The sequence below is a fragment of the Colias eurytheme genome, chromosome 21 (assembly GCF_061535395.1).
Source record: "Colias eurytheme isolate Ceu_HAF_F1 chromosome 21, ilColEury1 Martin Lab GWU primary, whole genome shotgun sequence".
In the NCBI taxonomy this organism is placed as follows: Eukaryota; Metazoa; Arthropoda; class Insecta; order Lepidoptera; family Pieridae; genus Colias; species Colias eurytheme.
In genome coordinates this window covers 5359851-5375239 of record NC_143000.1, presented here as the reverse complement: position 1 = coordinate 5375239, position 15389 = coordinate 5359851, and the positions used below count along the sequence as shown (strand labels likewise).

Sequence of the window (15389 nt, the reverse complement as noted above, 5' to 3'; positions counted from 1 at the left end):
TAGGTACATATTGATTCTCTTGCGAATGTTAAAATTTGCGGAAATTTGCAACAGTAAGTACCTATCTTTTGATTGTGTTTGCGAAGTATATACTTATATATTTCCATGGTTAGCTTATTAATTTGACATTTTCACAGCTTCAAGGGACCGTAGACTTTACCTCCACACGTAACACTTTCCCGAGAAAAAGGGTGTTGACAGATAGACAGACAGCTTTATTGGTTGTGACTTGTGGCGCACAGGTTCTTAGCTACATATAAAAAAAGATATTTCTATACTTCCGTTTCTTAACCAAACAGACTTACTTTGCTTATCCTTGTCCTCGTTCAATTTCTATACAATATGTAGTTAAGTATCGCCAGACGCCAAGTATAAGATATTAGGAACACTCGTAAATCGTAGTGACGGATATAAATAAAACAACAATTGAAGCATTAAATTACATATTTAATGAATTTTCATAACTCAATGCAAAAGTTGTAAACTATATAAAAGTCTATGTAAATATAGAGACGGCTTATTGCTCCATTTATTGAAATAACAAACAAAATAAAAAATGTAAAATAAATCCTATATCTACTTTATCGATACATAATATACAATGATTTTATTTTTACTTAAATGCTAAAACATGACTTATAAGCCACATGGCGATTAAATGATGAAATCATTTCTTGAAACTTTTGTTATTAACTGACTGCCAGCAGTTTCCGCTCAATATTTACAATAATTGATTATTTTAGGTAATATTTTGTAACTTTACCGATTTCAGGCGCACATCCATTTTTTATCTCATTATAAATTACACAATGCATGCAAAATAAAAAGTCTCTAATAATTATTAAAATTTGTGTAATTTGCAATAATTTTATAATAATATAATTGATGATGTAGATAAAACTTAGCAATTTAGTTTGACGTGCAAAATGAACTGTGTTCTGCATTTTAAGTGATATTCTACAATTAATCTAAATCGTAATTTATCAAAAACTAGACGATTAAAAGATCTACATATAATTACAAAATGTAGGTAGTGGATTGTAAACATTTTTGGCAGCATTATTAGTATTTTCATATTTATGGAGTTTATACTCCATAGTTTATCCGTAGGCACGCACTCATTTTAACGAAAAACCATTCGTTAAGGAAATAAAACATAAACTTAAAACTTAACTAGATTATAAAGTTGTATACAGTCGTTTATGAAAGCCAGTTATCATCGTCGAATCATCGAAGCAATTTTCTTTACAAATTAATGAATACTTTCTCAAATATTCGTAAGTGCGCAGCAAAACATAAATAGGTGTGGCGTGTGCGTTTAAAATAAATTATATAAATGTAGTAGTACAGATGCAAAATATTATTCTTTCGTAACAAATGTAAGCAACACAGTATTGTTTTATTCTTATTATACAAAAATAGCTTGTTTATGATTTATATACCATTTATTAATCTCTCTAAACATTTTGTATAGGCCTCGCTTTTTCACGTAATGCATGATCGAAATTAAGTTTTTTAGAATTATAAATTTCAAACGTTCTGGTTTATTCCTTTTGTTGAATAATTTAATATAATTATGAGAAGGTAAAAACTAAAAAGTATCCTACAAAAAATCACCAAATTAAGAGACAACGCATATTTTGTTGTACTATTATTTTGATGAAAAAGAGACAGAATCGCCGTTATTATGGTATTAAAATGATTTACGTTACGCAAACCAGTTTGGCATTATGTATCATTCAATTAACTTCAATAGTGCGTGTCGGCGTAATGTTTCGGTTAATGGGGCAGCAGACCAAATAATGTCGGTGTAATGTGTCGCCCAGTTGGGCATCAGACCAGTTGTGTCGGTATAATGAGTCGAACAGTTGGGCAGTGGACCAGTCGCGTCGGTATAATATATCGGTCAGTTGGCAGCGGACCCGTCGCGTCGGTGTAATGTGTCGGTCAGAGGGGCAGCGGACCCGTCGCGTCGATGTAATGCGTCGGTCAGTTGGCAGCGGACCAGCCCCGTCGGTGTCACGTGTCGGTCAGCTGCGGCGAGTGGCGCGTGGTGTCGGTCTACTGTGTCGGCGAGAACTCCGTGGGCTCGAGGATGCGGCAATGCATCTCACGTATGAGCGGCACGGTGTACGCGACACACTCGTCCCATCCGGGGTTCCGCCATGTGCTCTCGCGCGTTTCCCGACGGGCTTGCAGGTCCTTGTAGCCTGGAAGATAATAATAATAATAATTCATTTATTTATTCAAGTAACCAGGACTCATTTTGTTAGTAACAATTATTATCTTAAAAATTATGTTAGTAAAATAAAATTTATGACTGCTAGAAATGTACTCCACCGCTACAAAGCTATCAAGGAAGCAGACAGTCTGCAGCAGTGGTTCACATACCAGCAGTCGAGCCGACTCGCTATACAGCGCATGATTTCATTGGGGCTGTCCCGCACACGGCGCACCAGGGATGTGCATCTCTTTCGCATTGTAGCGTAAAAGCAGTCTATATGAGCTTCTGCAAACATCCCTGATGCGCTGCAATAACGGGGCAGCCCCATTAACACCCGGAACGCATTGTTATATTGAACACGGAGCGAGCTGTAAGAATGTTGAGTATGACTAGCCCATAGGCTGCACGTGTAAAAAGATGTACAATACGCACGAAATAGGGTTTTTTTAACTTCATTAGAACAACGTGCAAACCTACGAGCTATCATATTTGCCCTCACTGCCAGTGCCCGTCGTTCCCTTTCAATATCATCATCGTCTCTGAGTCTAGGGGTCAATATGTGTCCGAGATATTTGAATTTAAAGACCCTCCCCAATGGCACTCCGTTCAAACGTATTGGGGATAAAAAATGCGTAACTCGGCGCCCAGACTCAAAGACCATGACTTCACTTTTCTTAGTATTGTAGACCAATCCATGAAGAGCAGCGTACTCTTCACAGATGGCCACTAATCTTCTAAGACCGCAGATTGAAGCACTCAGCAACGCCATATCATCTGCGTAACTTACATTGTTGATGCAAACTCCATCAATATGACAACCAATCCTTTCGTTACTGAGTGATTCAATCAGCTCGTTGACATATACATTGAAAAGCGTGGGCGAACTTAACCCCCCCTGCCTCACGCCGCATTGCAGCCCAAACGGCTGAGATAAAGCCCCCGCCCATCGGACTTGATTGATCTGGCCTCTGTACCAACATTTAAATGTGTTAATAAGAGAGGACGGTACATTAGCTTTCTTTAACTTATCCCAAAGGATATCATAAGAAACCAGATCAAACGCCTTCGACAGGTCAAGGAAGCACGCATATATTGGCGTATTTCGGTCCATATAGTACTTGACAGCCCACTTTAAAGACAATATTGCACTTTCCGTAGAAAGTCCCGATCGAAATCCAAACTGATTTTGGTGTATTTCTACGTACCTGTTTAGTTGTTCATTAAGCAGGCTGTCAAATACCTTTGCAATTACCGTTGCAAGAGAAATAGGCCTATAGTTGGTCTGGTCCGCTAAATCACCTGTTTTATTTTTAACAATTGGCACTACGATAGTTTTTGTTAAATCACTGGGAAGATACTTATGCTGAATACACAGATTAAAAAACATTGATAACACTCTCGATATGTGAGGCCCTGCATACTTTAGGTGCTCAATACTTAGACCATCGTGACCGGGAGATTTTCCTTTAGACATTTTACTTATTATTCGCTGAATTTCTAAAGCAGTGACTTTAAATTCCCGATCATCCTGATCCACAGTATCCGGCACAGACAGACTCGGACCTAATGGAGACGTAACTTTAAAATGGTCTTTGAAGAGGTTAGCAATACTAACAGGATCATTAGCGCCACCTACAGATACAGGGAGGCCATGTTTACAGTTCAGTTTGTTAGTCTGTTTCCAAAAAGAACGAAAATCTTTACGCGAATGATGTGACGCTAAGTTGTCCATTTTGATTTGTTCTTCATGGTTCTGACACCATTTAAGACGTGCTTTAAAAATTTTTCTAGATTCACACATCTCATTATATTCAATTCCAATGTGTGGTTTACCCCTCCGCGCCCATACTGAATATTTATACCTGGCCTCCCTGTATGCACCAGCCACAAGTCTACTCCAACCTATCACTACTTTCTTGGACTTGCTACGTCCCGAACAGGCCACGGCAGAGTCACTGAGACCACGCACAATCAATTCATACAACTCGTCAATTACGCTATAATGGTTTTGATTATTACAGACGCCGTGCATGCAGCTTCTCAAGACTATAGGGCACTGTATTAAACTTAATTTTTCATGACATTTACTTGTATAAGATTTTATTTGATTTATATTTCTATCGCCCCATATAGCCTTGTTTACACTACAGCTAACTGGTGATTTTTTCACACACACATTTTGAAAAATACATTCTAAAATGAGAGGATAGTGATCAGACCATAACGTATCATACTTTACGTATGCCGAGCAGACTGATTTACGCGCAGCTTTAGTAACTACGCAATGATCTAACCACCTCCTAGATCCGTGCGACTCACTGACAAAAGTGTATGTGTTTGTGTTTATACCTAACAGTTCCGTATCAACACAACTCCATTCGAATTCTTTACAAAAATTTAACAATTCTCCATAGAATAACTCATTTGGATGTGCATTAAAGTCCCCTAAAATATAACAGTTTTCAATGTTAGAAGTTTCAATAATCGCACTCACCAAGCTAAGGCAATCCGTAAAATCCACTAAATTTTGCGCCGAATCTGTCGGCATGTACACATTGAACACTAAAACAGACCTTTTATAATGCTTTTTATTATATATGTGAAAAATTAAATTATATGTTCATGTATGTTTGATTATATGACGATAATGATTATTAAGTGCGTTGTTTTTTTTTATTATTAACTTCCATATTGCATTAACTAGGGCTATTGTAATATGTTTAATGTATTAACACCGAACTATTAAACCGTGGATAACAGCAGGTATTCTCAGGTGTATCCGAAATAGAAATCAAATGCAACTTAAAGTTAAAGCGGACCCTCTAAATGATATTTTAAAACTTACATACAGACGTTACAGAAACCATTGTAATAACTTGATTAAAAAATTAAAACGAAATTATGACAGAGAAATGTTAAGTAAAGCAGCTAAAAACTCAAAAGAATTATGGAAATCGATAAGACAAATTACCAACTTTAAACCAGCTAAATTACACAGTAAAGATCTTCTCAAGTCGGATTCTTCTCCTTGCAAATCGGTAAATTTGGTTAATGATTTTTTCGCTGATGTCGGTAAAGAGTTGGCAAATCAACTTTTGACTAAAAATTCTAATTTGGTAAGGAACCCTGCTCCAAACACGACTAACCTAAACAGCTCTTCTTTCGTTCTTCTAAAAACCGATGTCAGTGAAGTTAAAACAATAATCACGACGTTAAAATCTGATAGTGCCCCAGGGTGGGACAAAATACCTACAAAATTTCTTAAAATTTGCTCTTCTATTGTAGCTCCTGCTATTTGTCACTTAGCGAACTTATGTTTTAGTACAGGTATATTCCCTGCTCAGCTGAAAAAGTCAGTAGTTGTTCCGGTGTATAAGGGTGGGGATGGATCCGATGTCAATAATTATCGCCCCATCTCAGTTCTGCCAGCAATCTCTAAAGTTATCGAAAAGCTCATTAATAGTAGACTCCTTAATTACTTTGAAAAATATAACATCTTCTCTGACTCACAGTTTGGGTTCAGGCGCGGTCTTTCAACCGAAGATGCTGTGTTGAAATTAACATCTCTTATATCTGACAGACTGGATGAAGGCAGAAAATGTTTGGCTGTTTTTCTAGACCTGAAAAAGGCCTTTGACACCGTTTCCATCCCTATTCTTATCCGTAAGCTGGAGCATGTAGGCATTCGTGGTACACCCCTTAATCTAATGGAAAGTTATTTAACAGAGCGGACTCAATGTGTAAAAATAGAAAATTATATTAACTGCGATAGAGGCGTTACCTGTGGTGTGCCACAGGGAAGCGTTCTCGGACCAACGCTCTTTTTAGTCTATATCAATGATCTCACTAATTTAAGTATATTAAATGGAAAAATCTACTCTTACGCAGATGATACGGCGATAGTGTTTAGTGGGAATTCATGGCTTTCTGTATTTAACGCGGCACAGCACAGGCATTTCTAAAATTTCTGATTGGTTAATAAGTAATCTCCTCACTTTAAACATTAAAAAAACTAATTACATATGCTTCTCAATTAATAATAAAACACAACCTAATCCTAATCTTAACCTTAAGCTCCACGAATGTGACGGAACTGATAATTTAAATTGTACTTGCGACACTATTGAAAAAGTTTTTACTACAAAATATCTCGGGATCATACTTGATCACCGCTTATCTTGGCATTCACACATTGATTATATGAACGAAAGAGCACGGAAACTAATCTGGATTTTTAAATCTTTGAGACATGTAACTTCACATAAGCTTAGGAATCAAATATACAAGTCCTTAGTTGAATCAATCTTAGCATATTGTATTCCTATCTGGGGGGGAGCTAACAAATCTAAATTCATAGAAATGGAGCGTGTGCATAGGTGTCTTCTGAAAGTCATGTATCAAAAACCTCGCCGGTTTCCAACGACAGATCTGTATAAACTATGTGATATTCTATTAGTCAGACAACTATACATCTTACTTATTACAATAAAAACACACAAAAAAACACCATTTATTTATACCACAGTGGAGGGAAGAAGAAGGAAGGAGGTAATTAAAACTCGTTGTACCAAAACTGTTTTTGCCAGACGCCAGTACTCAGCTAACTCAGCTTATATATATAATCATTTAAATAAATTATTTAACATTAATAGACTAACTTGTTGTGATTTAAAAAATAAAATAATGAATTGGCTAAAAACACTAAATTATGATGACACAGAAAACCTTCTTGCTACGTCATGCACTGGGTAATTATTACTTTTATATAATTTATTTAACTATAACCACGTGTAATCATTAGCTGGTAAATATTAATTAATAATAAATAATAATAAATATTATAGGACATTATTACACAAATCGACCTAGTCCCACAGTAAGCTCAATTAAGGCTTGTGTTGTGATTACTAGGCGACGATAAATATAATATTTAATAAATACATATATAGATAATAACACCCAGACCCAAGAACAAATAATTGTGTTCATCACACAAATATTTGCCCTGACCGGGGATCGAACCCGGGACCGTCGGCTCAGTAGGCAGTTACTTTACCACTGCGCCAACCGCGTCGTCACACGTCGTCGCGCGTCGTCATCGTTCACTCACAAACTCGTGCTCATACATAAACCGACAAATCCAAACACACACACACACACACACAACACACAATACACAAACACATCACACACACACAATCATACACTCCACACTTAACTATTAATATTTAGTTATTAACAGTTTATTTTTTTCATGTAGATAACCTATTTTAAGGTAAGGAAGAGCGGGTCCTCCTGACACAGGTTTTATCTTAAACTTACTAGGAGGGCCCTACTACTCCAAATTGTGTAAAATTTAGAAAGGAAATAAACTATTTTTATTTTTTATATTAGGAACAAAATTGGAACAAATCATACAAAATTAAGATTATAAATAAGTAAGTATTCAAGGAAGGAACGAATATATAAATTCAAAAAATAAACTCGCTCTAGTTACTTCATATTTTCCCCTGACTATGTAGCATTAAATATTAGAGAATGACGTTTCAATGACACTAACTTGCAGTCTATATATTTTTTCACTTGTATTAAATATACTAAAAGAAAAAACACCAAAATATGCTATAAACTGTACTGCATACTCACACCAAATATGATGAACATTGTAAAGCCGTCCAATCTGCGAGAAGTACCCAGCGAAGGCCTCGTTCTTAGCGCGACGGTACGTGAGCCCGCGCGCCCAGTTGTTGCCCCACTCTATCATTGTGCCCGGCTTTAGACTGGAACACAATATTACGATATTCATTCTTGGTCATAACGATAAAACCTCGGGCAATATGTATTGCGTACCCAAGATTAAGATAAAGGAACAAGGGATAATAAATTGTAATATTGTACTACTAATACTGCATTGCTCTTTACTTATGACTTATCTTTAATTGAACAGATTTGAGAATGCCGCTGTGGAAAAAGCATTAGTTCATTAATTAATTCCTTCAGTATTCTTTTACAAGCAATGCTTACTAGACTTGGTTGGCAAAATGTTTTTCGGCATCTATTAGAACAATACACAAAAATAAAGTAGTTTATAAAAGTATTAATGCGATAGAATAAATTAGTTTCACTGCTTAGTTAGCTGTCCGGACATTATTTTTGTTATTGTTCAATTATTAGTACGACTCGTTTTATTGCTTACAAACAACGAAAGAATGTTCTACGCCTGTTTACACCTAAAAAATTTTGACATAGTGGGGATAGAATGATCATATTCGCTCGTTTGATATAAATGCACCATAAGACATGTCGCTTTCATCAACGCAATATAATTTTTTTTTTTTTGGTAAAGATGAGAGTTTTCTATATAATTGAAGATACTCAAGATTTTCGAATTTAAAAAACGATGTTTTGCGTTATACTATTTTATTATACCGTTGCGTTGTCATCCAGCTACAAATATTTTCCTCCAATAATCCTATCATGTCTTATCTATACTAAGTGTAGATCTATAATTGGTACTTAATCAAAATCGGTTGTTGAACTTTATAGACTACAAGCCCGCATAGGACAAAAATATGGGTCAAATGAACCACCATGGGACATATCTAGAACGATAGCAGAGCAAAAAATAATAAGATTCATCACTATGCCGTCACTTGTAAGCTGTCCAACTGAGTGCAGATGAGAATTGAAAAGTACAGGTAGACTCGGTAAATTTTGGTCATATATTTTTGTACGGCATTCTTAACCATCGATAGATCCATTAAAAATGATAACAAACCGCTCAGTGCCGTACAAAAATGGTGGTCCACCAAGCCGGAATTTTTATTTAATTTCCGAGAGTTACCGGGGGTAAATTTGGTCATTTGACCATGTACGGCATCTGTGTCATACTATTGCTATACTGCTCTTAATCCATTATTCCGCAACGCCGTACAAAAATCATGGGGACAAGGGGAAAAAATCGAGAGTTGCAATCCCCTCTCTTTCCCCACTCCAGGGGGTCATTTGACTAAGTACGGCTTCGGTTCCAAAACATTATCTAGCATTCAAAAGTACTATTAAAAGCAATGCCGTCAAAAAATAATTGTTCTTTTAAATGTATACCAATAATCATCTTAATTTCATCGAATTCTTGATATAAAGAGCTGTAAGGTCATTTGACCCTGTACGGGAACTTTTTTTTTAACATGATATTGTAAAATTCAAATGTTGTATAGTATTGCCGTTCAAAAGAAACCGTTCTAAAAAAAGTTATAGAGAAATGTAAAACCAGAAATTTTGTTAAAGTTTAAACATCGTAGATTAATGAAATATAATAGTTTTCTACACTTTATCCGTTGTTTTAAATAGTATTAACATAGATAAATTAGGAAAAAACGATGCCGTACATTTTTGTGCAGACCACATCTTTTAGGCTGATGAAAGCGACGAAAGCTACAATTTTAAGGGTGCTTTATGGCCATTTGATACAGTACGGCATTAACATATTCTTACCCAACTACGGCAAAGCAAAAGGAGGGTTATGGTTGTTTACAGGTCATGTATGTATGTTCATCTATTCCCTCGTAACTTCTAAACTACTTATCAGAATTCGACAAATGACATATCATTAGAAGCGTCTGAATTGTTCACTGGATAACCAGCGACCAGCTAGCTAAAGGCTATATGGGGTTTCACAAAATCTAATGTGGCGCCCTCTAGCGGACAAAACATACAGAGTAAAAAAATAAAGTTAAGATAAATATGCAGTGTTTGGTATCATTTGAAAGCGCTTTACTTGTACATTTTGAATATGTATATATTACTAGCATTTGCTTGTGACTTTACCTGTATTCATGGACTGATTGCATATAATTCGGTTTAAAGAACTTTATTTATCTCATAACATAAACAAGAACAATACAATGATCTTTTACACATATGAGAAATAACAATTTTGCAGTTAGTATAACACAATCAGCTATCGAAATTAGTTAAGTATGTCTTTAACTTATTTTTAAAAATAGTAATTGATGAGGATTCTTTAATTACTTTAGGCAAGCTATTGTACAATTGTGCTCCCTCAAATCTTAAGTTTCTCTTACCGTATAGAGTTCTTATAAATGGTAATTCAAGGTTATCACTCTTTCGTGTGTGGTATTTGTGGGATTTTTTGTTTAGTGTTATTTGTGTTTTTATATTATTAGAAAGAATATTTTTAATCAGTATGCATGTGTGATATTTATATAATTTATTTAAATCAAACAATTTGGTACGGGAGTATAGATCCTTAGTTGGCGTAAAAAAATTAAAGTTAAAAAGGATTTTTACTATAGTCCGTTCGCGTTAAGAAAATAGTGAGTCATCAGTGCAACTACAGGTTGAGGGTGTATTCACAGTGGAGAAAAAGTACAAACATTTTTTTTAAACATTAAATTATTATTAATGGAAAAAAAATGTCTTAAAATTACTTAAATCACTATTCAGTATCGCTAGATTCTTCAGTTACATTTATTATGAAAGAATTTTGTTCTGCGTGTTCCATCAAATCACACAATTTAAAGTACTTATAAACATTGTAAATTATGCGTCTCTCTCCGCTATGGATTATTGATCCACTTTTATTCTTTCGAATTGGTGAAGTATTCATTTTCAAAATTTATTGTTGAACGAGTCACGCAAAATACACAACCGTTTTGTTCGAAGGTCAGATTTCAACTGGTCACTGTGAACTCGACTTTCTAATTTGGGGCGTGGCCAGGCCGGCGGACAACGATGAATCACTATTTTCTTAACGCGAACGGACTATAGTTTGTTTTGCGTAATTTGTAGTTTTTTTAAATTAGTAGGCGCCGATTGCCCCCAAACTGGGATAAGATAATCTAGATGTGGTTTAACAAGCGTGTTATAGATACTATATCGTAATTTAAATGGTATATATTTAGCAGCATTTCACATCTTTTCGTTCATAGCTTTTTTATTAGTTCATCAATTTAACGGAGTCCATTCCACCTGACTCCGACTTTCCAAGGTGATAATTAACCACCTCGAGCTTCTTAATATTAATGTATATTTATATTTTATTATAAAAATATAAAGCAAACATTTCGTTATATGGATTTTTTTCTTTTTCAGATTTTTCCCCTTTGAACCAACGAAAATGTACGGCACATGAAAAAATATTATCTATGCATAAAATACTTTAAAAATAAATTTATTTCGTGTTGTGTCAAATGACCCCCTGGAGTGGGGAAAGAGAGGGGATTACAACTCTCGATTTTTTCCCCTTGTCCTCATGATTTTTGTACGGCGTTGCGGAATAATGGATTAAAAGCAGTATAGCAATAGTATGACACAGATGCCGTACATGGTCAAATGACCAAATTTACACCCGGTAACTCTCGGAAATTAAATAAAAATTCCGACTTGGTGGACCACCATTTTTGTACGGCACTGAGCGGTTTCTTATTATTTTTAATGGATCTATCGATGGTTAAGAATGCCGTACAAAAATATATGACCAAAATTTACCGAGTCTACCTGTACTTTTCAATTCTCATCTGCACTCAGTTGGACAGCTTACAAGTGACGGCATAGTGATGAATCTTATTATTTTTTGCTCTGCTATCGTTCTAGATGTGTCCCCTGGTGGTTCATTTGACCCATATTTTTGTCCTATGCGGGCTTGTAGTCTATTATACCTATTTACTATTATCAACATTGATAACATTAAATAATGTTTAAGATCATGATTATTATTTATTGAACATATTATAGTAATAACAATACATATAAAACTTCGTGTGAATCTTACTATTTATCGAATATTGTACATCTGTATTGCAAGTCATCGGAAGTTTTTGATCTTAAAATAGACTTGTATATTTAGCCGCGCCGCGTTGCGATGCAACTCGTATTATTTATTTTTTGTGAACTTCGAAGCGTGTTTTGCGCAGTTGTTTTAAAAACAAAAATATGTTTGCGTTCATAAGACACTTTTACTGCTTATATAAATTATGCGATTATACTACTGGTGGCTATCATTCGCTTCAATAAATATCATACAGATAGTGAATGTTTTTTGATATTTTAAAATACACAATAAATAAACAAATTATACAAACAGTCAGTTTGTATAAATAAAAATTAAATGACCTGCCTCAACACAACAAAGCAGCAGCACATAGATCTTGTAACAGCTGCCAGTAGATTCATTTCTATTGTTTAAGTTAATATAATCATTTCAAGCCATAATCCTTTAAGGGTTGACTCAACAGTTTGCCAAAGCATAATGCTACTCTAAGATCATAAACAACACAATATGTTTATGTTATCACATTAAACACATTTAAGCGAGAAATAGTGAAAGCAGATTTATTTTACATGACATAATAATGTTAAGTTTATACTCTATTTATAGAGAAATATATCTTATATATAAAATTCTCGTGTCACAATGTTAGTCTGCATACTCCTCCGAAACGGGTGGACCGATTCTCATGACATTTTCTGCGCATATCGGGTAAGTCTGAGAATCGGCCAACATCTATTTTTCATATGTACCACGGGCGAAGCCGGGGCAGACCGCTAGTTTTAATATAAAGTATGTTTCTGTATTGATACAATCATGAAAATTCTTTAATTAACACTAGTTTATCTCTTTCTATTACATACTTTAATCATCTTAAACTACTAAGTAAGCTCTTCCTAGGTTACCATGATGTTTTAAAGTACATAGTATTATATCCAATATGGGAAAGTGATGGTAATACATCACCTACATAGTTTAGTCATTTTTCCATACTGGAAATAATACTGCTTTCATGGTAATCCACCAAGAGTGACATAAGCATATATTCCCCTATGTTTCAAATAAAAAAAATTACCTGTAAGATCTAATTTCATAGATGTTGCTGGGATCTCGTTTTTCGCCAGACGGCCAGAAGCTGAAGGCAAGAAGGTATTGGAGATGACGAGACCTCACGAAATTACCTCTCTCTTTTTCTAATGCTCTGTATTCCTGTTCAAAAGATTTGATTTATTTAATGTTTAATGTTTGTATCTACAATATAGAATCTAAAATTATATCCATAGAGATAGATAGTAAAACAAGCTAGTTAGGAGGATCAGTATCCTCTCTAAAATAACATATGGCATATTCTACTAATATTATAAATGTGAAAGTTTGTTATTCATATGTATAAAAGATAATATAGAGATATTATCGATAGAATTTCATAATAATAAATTATTTTCACTGTGCAGTGTTTATTTTCCTTGTGATAACTAACACTAACAATATTTTAATATTATCAAGTGTGTTTTGTTTAAAAAAGCATACTATAACACTAATCGTATTTTTTTCATAATAATAATAACTGTGTGAAACTTAACATAATATTTTGCTTTATTTATTCACTTACAGGATTTTCTCTGAACAATATCTTTGCTTTGTCAATTTTCTCGAAGCCACCAACATACCGCCACAAATGCAATGCCTGGTCCATATCCCCCACAGAGACAGTCCATGATCCGACGAGCTCACAACCCAACTCAGGCTTACGAGATTCCACAAACTCTACGGAAGTTTTACTGGAAATATTCAATAAAGTGTTTGAATTGACCTGTGTTTTTTATTTACCTTTATTTAAAATGTAATATATTAATTTTAAAGTAAAACTTTCCTTAAAGACAGGAAATTTCATAGGGATCTTTACAATGGGATGATTAGGTAGTATCATGTAGTATGGATGATTTAATTATTTACAACAGCTCTCTATTTGTATTTTGTTACTATTTAAACTTAAAATTTCTCATACAATACTACACTCACAAACAGTGTAATAATATTGGTAATGTATTAAAATTTCCATTTTCAATTATTTGTATTGACTATTCCATGTGATTACTGATTGTATTGACCTATATGCTATAACATTCTTCCGATTTGTTATTGTTGAATTTGAGTTTTACTTATATTTTACACAATATAGGTATAATAATTGCTAAATTCTTATCAAGAACACCATAAGATGTTTATTTTAGTGTGATATATCTTTAGTTATTTGTTAGTTTTATGTAAACATGGATGAGGTCAAAGTTTGGGACATGATAACACAATGTGTGAAGAAATAGACAACAAAAATATAAAAGGTTGTTATAGTTTAAATGGCATACACGCTATTTTAAGACGCTAGTTACATAACCATATTATATTATTTGCCGGTTGATTGCAAGATACTTTGTACCGTGTTTGACTTATTTATAACTCACTAGTTTTTCAGGTATTTATCCACAGAATCCGGCCTTATGTTGTGCGTATGTAGAGCGTATACAATCTCCTTGTCGCTAAGCATACGACTGTGGGATTCTTTAGTAGGTTCGATTTTTCGAACCAGAAGTTTCGAAAGCCATCCATCATCGGCATTTAATCTTGCACTTGTCGTAGCGATGAATCTAAAACAAAATTTTACTTGCAAACTTTGCAGATCACTCAAAGACAACTCACAACTTAATATACCTACAAACTCTACCCATCTTCGAAATTCAAAATTCAAAATATTGTAAACTAAAAAAAAATAAACCTACCTTGCATTTTTTGGTACGCTTGAACTGTACACTATAATTCTATTTAAGGTATTCATCTTCACAACTCTAAAAACATGAATTTACAGTATTGAAGACAGTTGAACAATCTGCCGACGAGTACGATATTGACTTGTTATCAATTCATTAAAAAATAAATCACTTGAAGGTTATCTTGAAAATAGGTTTTAGTTTTTAAAAAGAGACATCTATTGAGCGTGACCTCAACCAACTCGCAACCAATGATAATTTAGTGACAAGTGACACAGACCACAGAGCAAGTAAACAAGTGTATACCACAGTGTATACTTGCTCTAAAAAACCACAGTGTATACTTGCTCTGTACTGTATACCACAGTGTATACTTGCTCTAAACTGCTAAATTATGAAATCTGAAATAGTTTTGACTGATGGATATGTGTTTATTTTACTGTACAAACAAATATTTGTCACTTATTTGAACTATAAAACCTATAAAAAGCCTTTTATTACTACTGTGCTTAGAGTATATAATTACAGTAGTATAAAGCGAGTGTATTGCACAAATTCCTCAGTGCGCATCGTAGGCAGATGAGCTATAGATAATATATAGATGTGTGTG

The 15389-nt window shown here is 34.4% G+C and overlaps 2 protein-coding genes across 2 annotated transcripts; both read right to left on the bottom strand.

The window, feature by feature from the left end:
- Positions 1-426: 426 nt before the first annotated feature.
- Nipsnap (protein nipsnap) lies at positions 427-15009 on the bottom strand. Its single transcript, XM_090114386.1, has 6 exons — positions 14792-15009; positions 14477-14659; positions 13627-13795; positions 13090-13223; positions 7871-8004; positions 427-2210 (listed from the first exon to the last, which is right to left on the bottom strand). Exons 1-6 carry the CDS (start codon positions 14845-14847, stop codon positions 2062-2064), a joined length of 825 nt encoding a protein of 274 aa, XP_089970512.1. The 5' UTR covers positions 14848-15009; the 3' UTR covers positions 427-2061.
- LOC149899126 (uncharacterized) lies at positions 2343-3039 on the bottom strand. The gene has a single exon (XM_090114598.1). It carries the CDS (start codon positions 2991-2993, stop codon positions 2343-2345), a length of 651 nt encoding a protein of 216 aa, XP_089970724.1. The 5' UTR covers positions 2994-3039.
- Positions 15010-15389: the final 380 nt, after the last annotated feature.